Here is a 19,734-nt window from a genome sequence, read left to right as displayed (position 1 = left end):
GCACAAGGGTAGGACATTTTAGGCTGGTGTTGTACAGTAACCTAGTCTAATTTATTGTGCTAACCTGGTGTAAGGGTAAGAATTTACACTTGTCTAGAGTTAAATATATATTATACCTAGCAAGCACATATTTTTATGTAGTACTCATAACAACCCGAGTTGTGTTGTCTACATAATATTACCATAACTATAGTAATAATTTAACTATAATCATTTCACCATTGAGTGTTAATCTGTGTCTCTGTACCGACTAAGAGTGATAATTGAGGAGCTAACTTGAAGTAAATCTAGCATAGACACAAGGTTACCACTCAGATTATAGTGTGTATGATTATATAGTGTATTTTTTAAATGATAAACAGCTCTAGTTCGGAACTAGTAGCTCAAGTGCTAGAAACAGTCCAGATCAAAGTCTAACAAGGCTTAGCACTAGTACATCTGCAACACGGCTAGCAAATACAGCCATTATGTCTACTGCCAAAAATGTAAAAGCGACCCTCACTGGTATGAAGGGCCACTTAACCCGACAGATCAAAAAAATGTGAGGATTTATGTAATCAAACTCCAGTTGATTATGTAGAACTGGAAGGCCATCATAAGGTTGCACAGACCAAATATCAGCATGTACAAATGCAAATCCTTAATTAAATATCAGGATGTACTTGCTTCTACTAACATCGATGAAGAGGCAATCGATGCAGTAGTACAAGAAAACGCAGATTATGAAGATACAATACATTCAAAGTTACAACACTTTGACAATTTAATAACCATTCACAAGGCCACTACAAACATTGCAGCCACAGCTTCACAAAACCCGACACAACCAGAAGTCAAATTACCATCACTAAGTCTCCCAACTTTCTCTGGTACAGAGGACGAGAGTTGGGACAACTTCTGGAACAAATTTGTCGATTCTGTGGATTCTAATGCCAATGGAGCAAAGACCACAAAATTTACATATTTGCAAAGTGTCTTAAAAGATAAAGCATTAAAGGTGGTCTGTAATCTGACCTTTACCGATGATGGATACGATAATGCAATACAGCTCCTTAAGGATAATTATGCTAAGCCAGAAGGGACTATCAGACTTCTAACCCAGAAGCTGTTGGATATTAACCCTCCAGATGGAACAGCTGACTCACTCCAAGCCTTTAGATTGGAGCTTGAGTCCTTGCTAAAGGCACTGAAGAACAAAGTAAATTTGGAGGAAACTGGACTGGATAATCCAAGTCCATATGAAATGCAAATTACCCAGTGACGTACTGGATAAGTTGTTTGTCTTATATAACAAATCTTCTCTGACAGTATAGGAGATAACAGAAGGTTTGCGCTCCATCATAGAAAGACAACGAGATAATTCAGATGGAAAAGCGACATCTAAACCTTCTTCTATCACTAATACTAAACAACAGAGTACAAACAGTACTCCAAATAAATCTAAAACAACTTCCCCCTCCCCAAAGTGGAAACAAGGCGGTGTGGGCACATATGCAGTGCCCACACTGCCCAGGAACCCAGTCCCCACAGGATCACGTGTCCAGCACGCTGGACACATGATCCTGTGGTTCCTGGTTCGATCCCGGGCGCCGGCAAAAAACTATGGGCAGAGTTTCTGTCACCCTATGCTCCTGTTACTTAGCAGTAAATAGGTACCTGGGAGTTAGTCAACTGTCATGGGCTGCTTCCTAGGGGTGGAGGCCTGGTCGAGGACCGGGCCGTGGGGACACTAAAGCCGCGAAATCAACTCAAGATAACCTCAAGATGTGTGTGTGTGTGTGTTTACTAGTTGTGTTTTGCGGGGGTTGAGCTTTGCTCTTTCGGCCCGCCTCTCAACTGTCAATCAACTGTTTACTAACTACTAACTTACTATTTTTTTTTTTTTTTTTTTTTTTTTTTTTCCACACCACACACACACACACACACCCCAGGAAGCAGCCAGTGACAGCTGACTAACTCCCAGGTACCTATTTACTGCTAGGTAACAGGGGCACTTAGGGTGAAAGAAACTTTGCCCATTTGTTTCTGCCTCGTGCGGGAATCGAACCCGCGCCACAGAATTACGAGTCCTGCACGCTATCCACCAGGCTACGAAGCCCCCGCTATCCACCAGGCTACGAGGCCCCCCTACGAGGCATGTGTGTGTGTGTGTGTGTGTGTGTGTGTGTGTGTGTGTGTGTGTGTGTGTGTGTGTGTGTGTGTGTGTGTGTGTGTGTGTGTGTGTGTGTGTATGTGTGAGGTGGATGGGTGAGGCCGGTCACGGACTTTTCATTGAGGTGAGAAGAGAGGACAGGGAGAGGGGGAGAGATGGAGGACAGGGAGAGGGGGAGAGATGGAGGAGAGGGAGTGGTGGAGAGAGGGAGGAAGGGGAGAGAGGGAGAGAGGGTGAGAGAGGGAGAGAAGGGGGAAAGAGGGGGAGCGGGAGAGGGAGGAGGAGAGAGGGGGAGAGAGGGAGGGAGTTAGAGAGGGAGAGTGGGGGAGAAAGAGGTAGAGGGGCGAGAGAGGGAACGAGAGAGAGTGGGGAAGAGAGGGGGAGAGACGGGGGAGAGAGGGAGGGGAAGAGAGAGAGCTAGTGCGAGTGCGTGTAGGGTGTGGTGTGGTATGTGTGTATGTGTGTGGTGTGTGGGGAGTGTGTTTATGGGGAGTTTAGAAATAGAGATATAAGGAGAAAGGGGTGAGGCACAGAAGAGCTCTATTTATGTATGCTTAGGGGAAGGAGGGAGAGTAGTAGGAGTGTGTTCGAATCCTGTACTCACCTAGTTGTGCTTGCGGGGGTTGAGCTCTGGCTCTTTGGTCCCGCCTCTCAACCGTCAATCAACAGGTGTACAGGTTCCTGAGCCTATTGGGCTCTATCATATCTACACTTGAAACTGTGTATGGAGTCAGCCTCCACCACATTACTTCCTAATGCATTCCATTTGTCAACCACTCTGACACTAAAAAAGTTCTTTCTAATATCTCTGTGGCTCATTTGGGCAATCAGTTTCCTACCTGTGCCCCTTGTGTTAAATAGCTTGTCTTTATCAACCCTGTCGATTCCCTTGAGAATCTTGAATGTGGTGATCATGTCCCCCGTAACTCTTCTGTTTTCCAACGAAGTGAGGTTCAATTCCCGTAGTCTCTCCTCGTAGCTCATACCTCTCAGCTCGGGTACTAGTCTGGTGGCAAACCTTTGAACCTTTTCCAATTTAGTCTTATGCTTGACTAGATATGGACTCCATGCTGGTGCCGCATACTCCAGGATTGGTCTGACATATGTGGTATATAATGTTCTGAAAGATTCCTTACACAAGTTTCTAAAGGCCTTTCGTATGTTAGCCAACCTGGCATATGCTGCTGATGTTATCCTCTTGATATGAGCTTCAGGGGACAAGTCTGGCGTGATATCAACCCCCAGGTCTTTCTCTCTCTCTGACTCTTTAAGTATTTCATCTCCCAACTGATACCTTGTATCTGGTCTCCTGCTTCCTACCCCTATCTTTATTACATTACATTTGCTTTTGTTAAACTCTAACAGCCATTTGTTCGACCATTCCTGCAGCTTGTCCAGGTCTTCTTGAAGCCTCAAGCTGTCCTCCTCTGTCTTAATCCTTCTCACAATTTTGGCAGTCGTCAGCAAACATTGAGAGGAATGAGTCTATACCCTCTGGGAGATCATTTACGTATATCAGAAACAGGATAGGTCCAAGCACAGAGCCCTGTGGGACTCCACTGGTGACTTCACGCCATTCTGAGGTCTCACCCCTCACTATAACTTTCTGCTTCCTATTGCTTAGGTACTCCCTTATCCACTGGAGCGTCCTACCAGTTACTCCTGCCTGTTTCTCCAGCTTATGCATCAACCTTTTATGGGGTACTGTGTCAAAGGCTTTCCGACAGTCCAAAAAAATGCAGTTCGCCCATCCTTCTCTTTCTTGCTTAATCTTTGTCACCTGATCGTAGATTTCTATCAAGCCTGTAAAGCAAGATTTACCCTCCCTGAACCCATGTTGATGGGTTGTCACGAAGTCTCTTCTCTCCAGATGTGTTACTAGGTTTTTTCTCACAATCTTCTCCATCACCTTGCATGGTATACAATGTTAAGGACACTGGCTGTAGTTCAGTGCCTCTTGTCTGTCACCCATTTTAAATATTGGTACTACATTAGCAGTCTTCCATATTTCTGGTAGGCCTCCCGTTTCCAGTGACCTTCTATACACTATGGAGAGTGGCAAACAAAGTGCTCCTGCACACTCTTTCAATACCCATGGTGAGATTCCATCCGGCCCCACAGCTTTTCTCACATCCAGCACCAATAGGTGCTTCTTGACCTCATCTCTTATAATTTCGAACCTTTCCAAGGTCACCTTGGTATGCTGCCACCTCTCCTAGCGCCGTGACTTCTCCCTGTTCTATTGTAAAGATCCTCCTGGAACCTTTTGTTGAATTCTTCACAAACCTCTTTGTCATTCTCTGTGTACCTGTCCTCGCCCACCCTAAGTTTCATCACCTGTTCCTTCACTGTTGTCTTCCTCCTGATGTGACTGTGTAGTAGCTTTGGTTCGGTCTTGGCTTTATTAGCTTTATCATTTTCATACCTTTTCTCAGCTGCTCTTCTCACACTAACATACTCGTTCCTGGTTCTCTGGTATCTCTCTCTACTTTCTGGTGTTCTGTTACAACAACAACAACAATACAATTTTATTTAGGTAAGGTACATACATACAACAAATTTTTACAAGGATTGGTTGACTTATAGGTAGAGCTAGTACATACAATGCCTAAAGCCACTATTACGCAAAGCGTTTCGGGCATTATTTGTTATTACGGAAGTTCCTCCATGCCCTTTTGTTCAGCTCCTTTGCTTTCATACATTCCCTATTAAACCACGGATTCTTCCTTTGCTTGGACAAACCTGCTTACAGCCTCCTGACATTTTTGGGTGACATAGTCCATCATGTCTTGTACGGACTTGGTTCCGAGTTGTGTCCCAATGTATATCCCATAGGAATTTATTCATCTCCTCATAGTTTCCCTTTCGGTACGCCAGCCCTTTGTTTCCCAGTTCTTTTTTGGGGGTGATAATTCCTAGCTCAACCAGGCACTCAAAGCTCAATGCACTAAGATCACTCATTCTCATGGGGGCTTCCAACTTAACTTCCCTTATATCCGACTCATTTAGGGCAAATATCAGATCAAGCAAGGCTGGTTCATCCCCTCCTCTCATTCTTGTCGGTCCCTTGACCTGTTGACTTAGAAAGTTTCTTGTTGCCACATCCAGCAACTTTGTTCTCCATGTGTCTGGGCCTCCATGTGGGTCTCTGTTCCCCCAATCTATCTTCCCATGATTGAAGTCTCTCATGATTAGTAGCCTGGATCCTTTCCTGCTAGCCACAGAAGCTGCTCTCTCTATTATATTGATGGTGGCCAAGTTGTTTCTATCATATTCCTGTCTGGGTCTTCTGTCGTTTGGTGGGGGGTTATATATGACTACTACTATCATTTTCTGTCCTCCAGTTGCTATGGTACCTGATATGTAGTCACTGAAATCTTCACAGTTCTGAATTACCATCTCTTCGAAACTCCAACCTTCTCTTAGTAGCAAAGCTACACCCCCTCCTCCTCTCCCTTCTCTCTCTTTCCTCACTACATAGTAGCCCTGTGGAAACACTGCGTTTGTTACGGTTTTTGTTAGCTTTATTTCTGTGAGTGTTATTATGTCTGGGTTTTCTTCTAGTGCCCATTCTCCGAGTTCTCTTGTTTTATTTGTAATCCCATCTATGTTAGTGTACATTGCCTTGAAGCTCACTTTCTTCAGTTCGTTTTCATGTCCCTTTCTTGGCGAGCATTCTGCTGGTGTGGGAAGCTGTTCCGTGGGTGAGAAGATCTGCGAGGTGGTTTGCAGGGTCTCATAGGAGTTTGGGGTGAGGGGTGGGGGTTTCAGTGAAGGGGGGACAGGTAGGGTGTGGGTTAAGGAGATAGGGGGGACATGGAGGATACGGGGTGAGGGGGAAGGAGGGATAGGGAGGGTATGGGATGAAGGGGGAGGGGGGACAGGGGGGGAAAGGTGGGAGGGGGGAAAGGTGGGAGGGGGGACATGATGGGAATGGGGAAGGGGGTGACAGGGTAAGAATGGGGTGGGGGGGGAAGGGAGGGTTTGGTGGGGGCAGGTAGGGTGAGGGGAAGGGAGGGTTTCTATGCAGAGGGGGTGATGGTGTTGCCCTCCCCTCTAGTGTTGCTGGGATGCTGGTTTTGAGTTCGCCTCTTGTCTCTAGGACTGTTGTGTTGGGGGCTGTGATTTCCTGGTTTGCTCCTCTCTCCCTGCGTTTGCCTCTGCTGCCCTGGCTCTCTCCTCCTTCATCCTGTCCCTCTGCAGGAATACTTTTTTGTATCCCTCAACATGCTGCCGTCGACTCTTCCTTTCGAGAATATCCTCCTTCGTGGTTTCGTTTGTAAACACCACCTTTACAAGTCTGTTTCTCTCCTTGTTGTACCAGTCCAACCTGTAAAACCTTTTCAATGTTTTGTTCAGCCCCTTCCATCTGTAACCCCTTCAGTAGCCCGTGTACTGCCTCTCTATCCTTGCTATTCCATTCTTGCCTGTTGGATCCTTCCTGTTCTTTGATGCCTACAACTACCACTGATCTTTTTCCTCTCCAGCAGCTGAGTGGTGCACCTTGCTGCTTCCTGTGAGGTGACTGCTTGCATGGCTACCTCCCTCACTGTGTCCATAGCTTCTGAGCTCTTTTTCAGTATGTCCGCAAATGTTTCAGGTACAGAGGCATTTCCTTCCAATGTAACATTCCCACCTTCCTTTTGGATGATAATCTGATGCTCGGTCTCTTTATTTTTATCTGTGAGGGATTTGATCTCCTTCCTTGCTGATGTCATCTCAGTTTGCAGGTTGTTAATTGTAACAACAATTGATTACAATTAACAACCTGCAAAGTGAGCTGACATCAGCAAAGGAGGAGATCAAATCCCTCACAGAGAAAAATAAAGAGACCAAGCATCAGATTATCATTTCCTGCATATCCTTCCTGAATTCCTCCAGAACTTGGGTTAACATGTCCTTCGTTTGGTCACTCTGGCTGTTCCCTGTGTCCCTGTTGCATCCACCTGCCATTTTGCCCCTTGTCAAGAGAGAGAGCAAGAATAGTCCTAGTGTGAGAGTGGGAGTGGTGGGGGGGGGGGGAGTGTTTTGGGAGAGTGGGAGTGATGGGGGGGGGGGGGTATTCTTAGCGAATACTTCAGTATTCGTAGTATTCTTAGCGAGTACTTCATAATGCGATGCTGCCGGAGAACATCTTCTCTCACCAATCATAACGTCCATTGCCTGGCTGCCTCAAGGTTTTCTCACCACGTTTTCTTATTGGTTGCTAAAGGTAATGAAGTTGCGCAGCTTGGAAAACTGGATCACCCTTCGCGAGTTTGTGTAGGGCTCATTTCCTTCCGGTTCCATAAACGCATGACGTTGAATACATTCATGTGTAAGCATGAATAAATAACACCTGAGCACACAACTCCCAACATAGAACATGCTTTATGCAATTCATATTGAACAGTGTTCGAATGGCTCCTGACTGATTATTTGATCATAAATGCATCAGTTTGTAATCTGCTATGACATAATGGAGAAGAAGAAGAATTAGCCAACCAGCGTCCTCTCCAATCAGCATAGGGAAATGTGCAAATGCAGTGTTAACTGTGGCATAGTTATATCCCCGTGACCACCCCATTCTGTCTGGATGACCAAACACTCCACCCTCCTCAGTTCATCATTTATTAAGGTGATTAGATGAGGCTTTTTACTTTCCCTTCAATGGAATTCCTTCTCTTTCCCTTCAAATTCGGATTCACGGGTGAATATCGCAGCCGAATAATTGAATTGAATGTTCCTTCCTGTCTTTCCAGTATGGTGTTCTTAATCGAGAGTCCTGTCCCATACCGGGTACTGTGGCCAGGACCGAAAGGACTGGGCCAGGACGGGAAGGAATGTCGCCAGGACTGGAAAGACTGAGGCCAGGACTGGAGGGGACTGTGGCAAGGACCGGAAGAACTAAGACAAGAGGACACTCAGGCAGGAGCGTTGGGTGGCCAAGGCCGCCATCACTGTGGCCCAGGCCGCCATCACTGTGGCCCAGGCCGCCCTCACTGTGGCCCGAGCCGCCCTCATTGTGGCCCGGGCCACCCTCACTGTGGCCCAGGCCACCCTCACTGTGGCCCGAGCCGCCCTCATTGTGGCCCGGGCCGCCCTCACTGTGCCTGGGGCACCCTCACTGTGGCCAGGGCAGTAGTGGGAAACGAGACTACGACCGGCCGTTTTCATTTTTTCTGGGGCCGAACGTAGCATCAGGGGTGTTTTCAAATTTTTTACTCGTCGGACGGTCATATCATCAAGGGTGTTTTCAAATATTTTACTCGTCAGACAGTCATAGCATCAGAGGTGTTTTCAATTTCTTTACTCGATGGACGATCATATCATCGGTGGTATTTTCAAGAAAATAGCGTTCAAGGGGATTAAAAGGCCGGTCCTAGTCTGGGCTGTTTTGCATTATCTCAGTGGCCCTGCACAGGTACGTTCAAGGGGATTATGAGGCCGTCTCCCGTCGCACAAAAATTTCGTTAGCTCAGTGACCCAACACAGGTACGTTCAAGGGGATTAAAAAGCCGATCATAGTCCCCGAGGTTTCCCTAAATTTTTATACCAAGCCGCTCATAGTACCCTGTCATATAAATCTCCTATTTACTTCCAATCTATGTTAACCAGAACATCAACTGATGCTATTAGATGAGGAACTTCAGTAGGTCTATTATTCCCTTTTAATACTCCATTTCTTGATTGTAGACTATACTTACTTGGAGTGTATGGAGTTAGGAGTTCATTGAGTCTTTTTGCCAGGTGATAGGTTGGAGTTGGTATTTGGCTGATTATAGGGCGTAGTGGGTTACCTGGTTTGTGTGCCTTAACATTGCCATAGGCATATCCTAAGCCATAGTCACCTTGAAGTTTATTGAAATGCACACTACCTTTCTTTGCGTTGATTGCTGTAATTGTTTTGTTTACTTTCCGCTTAAGGTCTTCCACAGGGTTCCTCGTGATTCGTTGAAATTTGGTGTCATCACTAACGATGTCGCTAATTTTGTTCAAGTATTCTTGGGTAGGAATCAATACATATGCTGCTGTCTTGTCGGCTTTTCTTATTGTTACGTCTTTCAAATTTTTTGTTGTTTTGCTGCTTCTTTGAGTCGTGGGGTTAAGATTGTAGATGAATATGTTCCTCGTTTTTTCCCCGCTTCTGTTAGTAGTTCAGCCTGAAGTGTGTCAGTGGTGATGACTTTTTTGTTGTCTTCTAGGTTATGGATGTCGTCCAGAAGCATTTCGATTTCCAGGCGTTTTTGATGCATCTTTGGTTTAGATAAGAATTGACAATTTAGACCAAGATTTAAGAGGTCTCGTTGGTCCTGGGTAAGATCATAAGAAGTCAGGTTAATGTTAGCAATCTTTAGGACGAGGGATCTTTAACTGTACACCGTTTAGGGCTGTTAACTTACGGAGTGTCTTTGTTTCTACACGAGTTTTATGTTGTTGTTTCAGGTTAAATAGTTCACTGTTGATGGTTTGATTGAGTTGGATGGGGATCTCGTACTGGGTCCATTTGTTTAACAGATGCTCAGTCTGCTCTGTAAGGGTTTGGAGGGCTTCCTTCTTCTTGTTTGATGCCGTATGAGCTCTTGCCTATACCTATAGGTAAACTCTGTATTGCAATATTGCAATGTGCAAGTAGGACTCCAACGCCGCATTGTCTTTCTGGTGGCGTCACACATAGTTTGAAAAGTCAGGTTGCTGTGGTGCCTTAACACTTATATGCTAATGGCTAACAATACTCTATCACTATACTGAGGTCACTTTTTGTGACGTCGCTAAACAACAACGAGTCTCTAGGAAAGTATTTTGTTTTAATTTTTTAATAACTTAGGTTAGGATGGTTTGTTAGGGCTGATGAATTGAATTACAGAAAATATGAGCAATGAGCGAAAGAATATGAGCAAAGGTACCCGTATATCATCTCTGATGAAACATAGAGTGCAGTTAAGGTATTGAGAGAGATTAAGAGATTGCACTAGTATGTGAACCTCCTTGGAACCACATGTACTAAAAGCTTTGCACTCATTGGTGCATCACACCACATTAGGGATGAAGACCTCAGAAAGATGGCAACTGCAGAAGACCTTATTTCAAAACATGAGAGGTTTGCTTTTACTCATTGTAGTTCATATATATGTACATTGAATGAGTATTTTGATTTGTTATATGCTACAGTAAGGTGTGGGTGGCATGTTTTTGAGTGAATGGGAGATGTGCATATATATTTATGCACATGTATATATATTTATCCGTTTATGCAGCAATATTGGACAACTACTGAACACGCATTGAAGTCACCATGCCTGGGAGGGGGGGGAGAGGATCTGTTTTCATACAAATGGATGATAGTGTGTTTCAGTTTTTATTTTCCCTATGCTCGATAAGCAATCTCTGAAGAAAGGTTGACAAAGCCTAAATTACAATATTTAGAAAGGCGAAGAAATAGGGGCGACATGATAGAGGTGTGGCTGAATGGACATGTCAAAGGGGGATATTAATGGGATATAATACTATAAACACGAGACAGAACACGAAACAATGGGTATAAGTTGGATAAGTTTTAAATTTAGGAAAAAGACCTGGGTAAGTACTGGTTTTGTAACAGGGCTGAACGCCACGCTACATGATAATTCACGCTGTGTGTTGCTCTGGTTTTATTCATTCATTCCTATGCTCAATAAACGATCCTTCATCGGACACTCTAAATATAAAGCTTCCAGATAAGTAAGGGGAATAAATAAAACCTTCTGAATATTAATGGAGTTACATTACTGATGTGTATAAATGGAGAAGATATGGGGGTATTAATAGTGAATAATAGACTTACTGAAGTTCATCATCTAATAGTGTCAGTTGATGTTTTGGTTAACATAGATTGGAAGTAAATAGGAGATTTAAATGACAGGGTACTATGAGCGGCTTGGTATAAAAAATTTAGGAAAACCTCGGGGACTATGACCGACTTTTTAATCCCCTTGAACGTACCTGTGCAGGGCCAGTGAGGTAACGCAAAACAGCCCAGACGAGGACCCGCCTTTTAATCCCCTTGAACGCCATTTTCTTGAAAATACCACCGATGCTATGAACGTCCGTTGAGTAAAAAATTTGAAAACTCCCCTGATGCTATGACCGTCCATGCCAGAAATATGGATACACCCCCCTTGATGCTACGACCGGCCCCTGAAAAAATGAAGACGGCCGGTCGTAGTCTTGTTTCCCACTATTACAAACTGCCCTCACTGTGGCCCGGGCCGCCCTCACCGTGGCCAGAGCTACCCCTCACCCTGGCCCTGGCCACCCTCACTTTGGCCCAGGCCACCCTCACTGTGGTTTGAGCCGCCCTCACTCTGGTCCGGGCCACCCTCACCGTGGCCAGGGCCACCCTCACTGTGGCCCGGACCACGCTCACTGTGGCCCGAGGCGCCCTCACTGTTGCCCGAGTCGCCCTCACTGTGGCCCGAGCCGCCCTCACTGTGACCCGGGCTGCCCTCACTGTGGCCCGGACCGCCCTCACTATGGCCCAGGCCGCCCTCACTGTGGTCCGGGCCACCCTCACCATGGCCAGGGCCACCCTCTCTGTGGCCCGGACTACCCTCACTGAGGCCCGAGGCGCCCTCACTGTGACCCGGGCCACCCTCACTGTGACCCGGGCCACCCTCACTGTGGCCCGAGTCGCCCTCACTGTGGTCCGGGCCACCCTCACTATGGCGGTCGTGTTCAGCCTTCAAAGTCACCATTACCGTCCGTGTCTCCTGCCACAGTCCTGACATAATGGCGCGCCCAACACGCACCCAACTCTCGCCCCCTCCCCCTCCCCTTATCCCCTTAACTGTTGCCTCTCCTATTATCCCCCTTTACTCTTGCGTCTCCTATTATCTCTGTTAACAGTTGTCCTTTCTATTATCTCCATATTTGTGCCACTCCATTAGCTCTGCCTTTAATTTTTGCCCCACATTATCTGCATGAATTGTTTCCCCATTATCCACCTTAATTATTGCCCAGTTATTCTCCCTGAATGTTGCCCCTCTTTATCTCCATTAACTTCTCCTCTTAATTATCCCCCTTAACTGTTTTCTGTTCTTATAATCCCCCTTAACTCTGCAAGCCTGTTAACCCTTTAGTTGTTGCCCACATTATCCCCCTTAACTTTTGTCCTCAATATTCCCTTTAACTGCTGCCCCAACTTTTAATTCCCCCTGACTGTCGACACTGCTATTTTCACAAGAAGTGTGCCACCCCATTGTCCTCCCTTAACACGTGCCAACATTATTCCTATTAACTGTTGTCTCCCCGTTTACCCCCCTTAACTGTTGCTTCCATTATCCTCCTTATCTGTTTCCACATTAGTCAAACCCTGGCTGATCGGGTTCGAATCCTTCAGGGGTCAAGAGATTTTTCCGCTGCATGATGGCTTGGGATCATTCAAGCTTGACGCATATGTATATATAGAAAACCATATTAAAAAATAAGAGATTGCTGGATGCGTTTTCGACCAGACTAGGCTTTAATCGGAGCAGGGGGGTGATTGGAGAGGAGAGGCCGTGGGGGTCACCTGCCTCTCACAGGTAGCAAGCTCCTTAGGAACACAAGTGACTTGTCTGATAGTCACTTGTCTTCATTACCAGACAAGTTGTCTGGTGGTCACGACAAGTCACCTGACTACAAGATAGAATGAGGATGAAACCTTATCTCTTAGAAAAAGAAGGGTTGTAATAAATATTAAAGATAAGGAGCTATTGGAAACTAAATAATTCTCATTTTTAGGAAAATTGTGAATGAAATATAAAGAATTTCAACAAAAAGTTAGAAATTTATCCCAAAGGTACCAACAGTTGGGTATGGTTCCACTGAAAACGGGCGAATTCAATAATATACTAAGGTAAAAAGAAACGGAAATTAAACATCCCTTACCTGGGTGCTTACCTTAATATGTACTGACGTGCTATATTGGGACTTGAAAGAGGATCTAATTTGTACACACCAAGATTAACATTAAGGGTACTGGAACATTGGTTAATCAAAGCTGACTCAATAAAATTTAGCTCAACGAAACCTTTGCATTAATCATTTTGCTCAGACCCTCTTAAGTCGATAGAATGATCGCATAAACTAGAATGAAAATACAATGCACTTCACTGCTGGACGTATGAATTGAGTACAAGTGTTGTTTTAAACGTGAAGAAAGCGATTTATCCGTTTAGCTTTTAATTTTTCATTTAATTTCATTATTAAGCACCCCATTCCAGTCCCCTTGAGCGGGGTGGAAAGGGTTACCAGAGGCACATAATTGGTTCAAGAATTGAACCCAATAGTTCGTATAGCTCGGCAAGTGACAATCTTGTGAATCTAGTAACACAATTGTTAATATTACATACACATGTACACACACACATATTATATATATATATATATATATATATATATATATATATATATATATATATATATATATATATATATCTGCCTCGTATGAGCCAATAAGCCTTCTGCAGCCTCTATGTTTCACCTCACATTTATCCCTTATGTATCCCCCCATGTTTTCACCTTTATTGTATATATATATATATATATATATATATATATATATATATATATATATATATATATATATATATATATATATATATATATATATATATATATGTCGTACCTAGTAGCCAGAACTCACTTCTCAGCCTACTATTCAAGGCCCGATTTGCCTAATAAGCCAAGTTTTCATGAATTAATGTTTTTTCGTCTACCTAACCTACCTAACCTAACCTAGCTTTTTTTGGCTACCTAACCTAACCTTACCTATATATATAGGTTAGGTTAGGTTAGGTAGGGTTGGTTAGGTTCGGTCATATATCTACGTTAATTTAAACTCCAATAAAAAAAAATTGACCTCATACATAGTGAAAAGGGTAGCTTTATCATTTCATAAGAAAAAAATTATAGTAAATATATTAATTCAGGAAAACTTGGCTTATTAGGCAAATCGGGCCTTGAATAGTAGGCTGAGAAGTGAGTTCTGGCTACTAGGTACGACATATATATATATATATATATATAATGTCGTAACTAATAGCCAGAACGCACTTCTCAGCCTACTATGCAAGGCCCGATTTGCCTAATAAGCCAAGTTTTCCTGAATTAATATATTTTCTCAAATTTTTTTCTTATGAAATGATAAAGCTACCCATTTCATTATGTTTGAGGTCAATTTTTTGTTATTGGAGTCAAAATTAACGTAGATATATGACCGAACCTAACCTAACCTATCATTATCGGTTAGGTTAGGTTAGGTAGCCGAAAAAGTTAGGCTAGGTTAGGTTAGGTTAGGTAGGTAGGTTAGGTAGTCGAAAAACAATTAATTCATGAAAACTTGGCTTATTAGGCAAATCGGGCCTTGCATAGTAGGAAGAGAAGTGCGTTCTAGCTACTAGGTACGACATATATATATATATATATATATATATATATATATATATATATATATATATGTGTGTGTGTATATCACGAAAATAAACACGTGATTAAGAATGTGACAATGTCAGACCACGGAGGAAAAATGAAACAGGAAATTTCCTTAAGTACTTTCGTATATTAAATACATCTTCAGAAGGTCCAACATCTTCAGACCTTCTGAAGATGTATTTAATATACGAAAGTACTTAAGGAAATTTCCTGTTTCATTTTTCCTCCGTGGTCTGACATTGTCATATATATATATATATATATATATATATATATATATATATATATATATATATATATATATTCGTTTGCCTTGTTCGGGTAGAATGTAGACTCAGTAGTCGCTTCTGTATATATTTATTGACTGAGATAGCAAGGTAAATATCTGCCTAGCCGAGGTCCTTCTACTCTGAGTCTGTGAGGATAACTGAGGCTGCTGGGAGCATCGCTGATGCTCCTCTGTCTGGCATGACGTCAGAGGCCTACTTGCCTGTGATTGGTTACATTTCAACTGACAGAATTTTGAGTATAACACCGCTCGGACACGCTACCAAGTCGACGTCCCTTGTCGACAAGCTCTGGCTAGCTATATAGTTACAATGATACTGAAAGGACCTCGGTGGCATTCAATAATGGCTTACATGTGAAATTTGCATAATAAAACATTGAAAGAAGATCAGGTGTGCGTAATACTAACAACTCGGCATATATGCACCAAAAAAAAAAAAATTCATCATAATAGGTGAAAATCATGGTAACAATGCTTTGATTAAATCAGAGTATTAAGAACATGTGTATGTCTACTGATCAGATATGAACAATACAACTCAAGGTATTGCCTAAACAAAATTATTAACATGTGTCAATGGCATGTGCTTGAAAACCATACAAAATTAAACAATTATTACATTAATGGAACAAAGTTCTGACCTAACAACCACAATTGAATTTCAAGATAGATAATGATTTTTTTTTTTTTTTTCTCATTTTTTTTTTTTTTGAAATAATACAATATATTTACAAGACCAATGTACAATATATATAATGTGCAATATATTTACAAGCATATACAAGACCTGGATCAAGAAGACTAACATCTGCGTGATAGCAGTCAGGATTCACTGGCCACAATGTGGTTGCTACAACAATAATAACTCTTATGACAAGCACTGTAAAAATACAAATGGTAGTAGACTTAACAATGGCATCTACTTTATAACAAAATAAATTTGAGAAAAACTATACATTATATATAATGGTAATAATAAGACACATGTGGTAGAAATACTGCAAATGACGTTTTTTTTTTTTTTTTTTTTTTTTCAAAACAAACAGAATAACTGCAGAGTGCATTCAATTATAAATTCTGCGGATATCTACACCTAGCTCATCCAGAGCACTATACAACTCTGGCTCTGACTGAAGGTCCGGAACAGGTGAAACTTCATGCGACAAACTATCATCTTGAGAGATATCCTCGTTAACATCTAGCCAATGGACATGTGGTGAGTGCACGGTTGAAACGAGAGGTCTAGATCTAAGATTATAATTGCTAGTATGGGGTTGCTGAACATCCAGTGGTCTGTCAACCACAGGAGGTGGTGTCCGAGTAGGAGTATCTGTCTGGGTAAGTTCATTGTCATCTTCCTCATCAGTCTCGTCAACAGTCATTTTAGCTAACTTCATGTGGTCTAAATGTTCATTTATATACTCTCCTGTTAACAAGTTCTTAAGTCTGTATTTGTTACCTTTAATAAGCTCGATTACCTTATATGGGCCCAAAAATTTCTTAGTTAACTTGTACATAGGACCAGACCTGTGTTGGTTAAGTATCATTACTACAGATCCAATAGTTATTTTATTGGGTTTAGCTCGTGCATTCCTTGCTAGAGTGAACTCGGCTGTTGCTTTGGACAGTTGTTCTCGTATTTTCTTGAATACTAATTGCATTTGTCTACGCTTCACTTGAACAAAATCATCTACGTTATATAAGGGAGTAGGAGGTATGTTAATCAATTCATTAGGGAGGATCTTATCTGTACCATAAAGAATAGCGTGAGGTGTGTCACCAGTAGAAACATTAATTGAAGAATTTATAGCACACTGAATTAAGGGTATAAAATCATCCCAATTGTTGTTATCAAAATTCAACGTGACTCTCAAGGCATCTAACACTTTCCTGTTAGTACGTTCAGCTAGTCCATTACTTGCCGGATGATAAGGCATGATGCTACATTTTTTGATGTTATATAAATCACACAAGCTAGTTAGAATACTATTACTGAATTCCGGACCATTATCTGAAAGGATTACTTTAGGCATACTATATCTACAAATTATTTGGTCATGGAATGCGCTGGCTATGGTTTCTGCTGTTTTGTTCGGGATAGGAACTAGTTCGCAAAACCGTGAAAAATTATCGACCATTACAAGCAAATGTTTGTTCCCTTTCTCTGTTTCCGCAAAATTTGTCAATAAATCCATCGATATTCGTTCCCAAGGAGCTTTAGTTGCTGGGTACACCTGAATTGGATTAGGTCCTGAAACATGTCCCTTGTGCTGTAAACAAGTTAAACATCTGTCAACATAATGAGCAATCTCCTTAGCCATTTTTGGCCAAAAATATTTCAATCGACCTTGTTGGAGTGTACGATCCTTTCCTGGATGTGCACTTGCAGGAGCATCATGGATAATTTTTAACACAGTTGGTACCAAGACAGCTGGAACAACTAACTGACAACATTTCCTCGAGGCTGTCCCTAGCTTTACTACTCTACACAGTAAATTGTCCAACATAACTAGTTCTTTTAATGGTACTGGCGGTTTATGAATCGGGCGAGTGTCTTGCTTAGTCAAAAATTTAATGACAGGTGCCCATATGGGGTCTTGTCTTTGTTCCGTTTCTACTACTGTAGCATCTAATGCTGGGTAATTTAACTGAATCGCAGCTACGTGTCGAGAAAACGCATCGGCTACAACATTTTGCTTTCCTGGAATATATCCAAATGTGGGATTGAATTCTTGAATTGTGAGCAAATATCTAGCAAACTTTCCAACTGGATTCTTATTTTTGAACAAGGGAATTAATGGTTGGTGATCTGTAAGAACATGAACTGGGTAATTATAAATTGTATCCTTGAAATGTTTAAGTGCCCAAACAACTGCCAAGGCTTCTCGTTCTGTTGCACTATAATTTTTCTCTTCTTTAGATAAAGTACGGCTAGCATAAGCTATTGCGTGCTCTCTGTGACCTTCTGTTTGAAGTAATGCAGCACCTAGACCTATGTCACTAGCATCTGTAACCAACGTAAAAGGTTTAGAAAAATCTGGGTACCTAAGGACAGGTGACGAAATCAAGGCTGCTTTGAGTTTTTTGAATGATTGATCCTGGGCCTCTCCCCAAACAAAGGGTTCATCTTTTCTTTGCAACTTGTAAAGTGGAGCGGCTATAATAGAGAATCCAGCAATAAATGAACGATAAAATCCTACAAGACCTGTGAACTGTCTTACGGCTTCTGCGGTACGAGGTGTTGGAAAATCACGGGCAGCAATAATTTTTGATTCATTCAATGTAATACCTGAAGGTGTAACTGTATGACCTAGGAAATTAATCTTTTGCTTTAAAAATGAACATTTTGCAAGCTTTATTTTTAAATTAGCTTCAGCGAGCTTTGCAAGTACCTTTTCAAGGTTCTGGAAATGAGTCTGAACAGTCTTGTTAAGTTGTGCATTAAAGAATGTAAATTTACCTTTAATAATGAGTATTATTTACAGACTTTTGGAATGGCAATGGGGAATCCTCTATCGCCATTGCTCTCAAACCTGTACATGGAATTCTTTGAAAAGAAATTTGTTTCAAAAATAACTCCTGGAATCATTCCTTGGTTTAGATATGTTGATGATATCTTGTGTATTTGGCCTTCAGATGTAAACACAGACGAATTTGTAGCCAAACTTAATGACCAAGTCACCTCCATAAAATTTACTATGGAGACTGAAATTGATAAATGTTTGCCATTCTTAGATGTGCTTATTCATAGGGAAAACTCTTCATTAAAGTTTAGTGTTTACAGAAAACCTACGAACAATTTATCTTATGTTCATTATTTTTCAGGGCATAAATACAATGTAAAAAAGTCAATTTTTTCTTCAATGTATTTAAGAGCTCTTCGAGTTGTGAGTCCAGAATTCTTAGACGAAGAATTTAAGAATATTGATTCGATTGGTCTTAAGCTTTGTTACCCACTGAATTTTTTGGAAGTTTGTCGTAACAAAGCTCGTCGTACATATTATAATAATGTATGCAGTGAAAGGATTCGCCCAAAGAATGTGTTATGTTTACCATATTTCTCTGGGTTTGAGAATATTGTCAAGGCCTTGAAACTTTTTAATATAGATGTAATGTTTAGCTACGAAAACACTGTTGGTAAGCTATTAGTAAGGAACAGCCCTCGTAGTGATAATTGCGTCATTTATAAAATACCTTGTAAGGAATGTAATAAGTTCTATGTCGGGCAAACATCTAAAGATTTAAAATGTAGAATATCGCAACATAAATACTCTGTAAGACATGGCCAATTATCTAATGCTTTGTTTGTGCATTTGTTAGAAAAAGCTCACCAAATTGATTGGGAGAGTGCGTCTTCAATAACAAATTGTAAAAGCACCTATAACAGAAACATAATTGAATCCGCTTTGATACAGATCACCAAAGAAAGTAATTTGAATATTAGCAGTGGTCTATATAACTTAGATCCATTTCTAATAGATCAGCTAAAGGGCGATTTAAGTAGAATCATTGAAAAACATTTGTCTCACTAATTTATTGTATATATTTACCTCTTTATGTTATAATTACCTATGCATTATGCTTGTATGTCTGCTGTATCAGATGGGCCATTGGGCTACATCGGATGGGCCAATTGGGTGCATCTGATGGGCCAATGGGCCTTCTGCGTTGTCCAAGTATTGTACCTCACCTTACTTCACCACTCTCTCCTGCCTATTTATACCCATCACTCGATCTGTAAAATGACCTTCTGAAGATGTATTTAATATACGAAAGTACTTAAGGAAATTTCCTGTTTCTTTTTTCCTCCGTGGTCTGACATTGTCATATATATATATATATATATATATATATATATATA

The 19,734-nt window shown here is 41.8% G+C and overlaps 2 protein-coding genes across 2 annotated transcripts; one reads left to right on the top strand and one right to left on the bottom strand.

Annotated features, from left to right (window-relative positions):
• The first annotated feature begins 622 nt into the window (after positions 1-622).
• LOC138372599 (uncharacterized) lies at positions 623-1,261 on the top strand. Its single transcript, XM_069338087.1, has one exon. It carries the CDS (start codon positions 623-625, stop codon positions 1,259-1,261), a length of 639 nt encoding a protein of 212 aa, XP_069194188.1.
• A 10,139-nt stretch (positions 1,262-11,400) lies between these two features.
• LOC138372598 (uncharacterized) lies at positions 11,401-11,898 on the bottom strand. The gene has a single exon (XM_069338086.1). The coding sequence runs from the start codon at positions 11,896-11,898 to the stop codon at positions 11,401-11,403; it is 498 nt and encodes a 165-aa protein (XP_069194187.1).
• Between the last annotated feature and the right edge of the window lie 7,836 nt (positions 11,899-19,734).

The sequence above is a fragment of the Procambarus clarkii genome, chromosome 39 (assembly GCF_040958095.1).
Source record: "Procambarus clarkii isolate CNS0578487 chromosome 39, FALCON_Pclarkii_2.0, whole genome shotgun sequence".
Lineage (NCBI taxonomy): Eukaryota > Metazoa > Arthropoda > Malacostraca > Decapoda > Cambaridae > Procambarus > Procambarus clarkii.
This window is presented reverse-complemented; position numbering and strand designations above follow the sequence as displayed.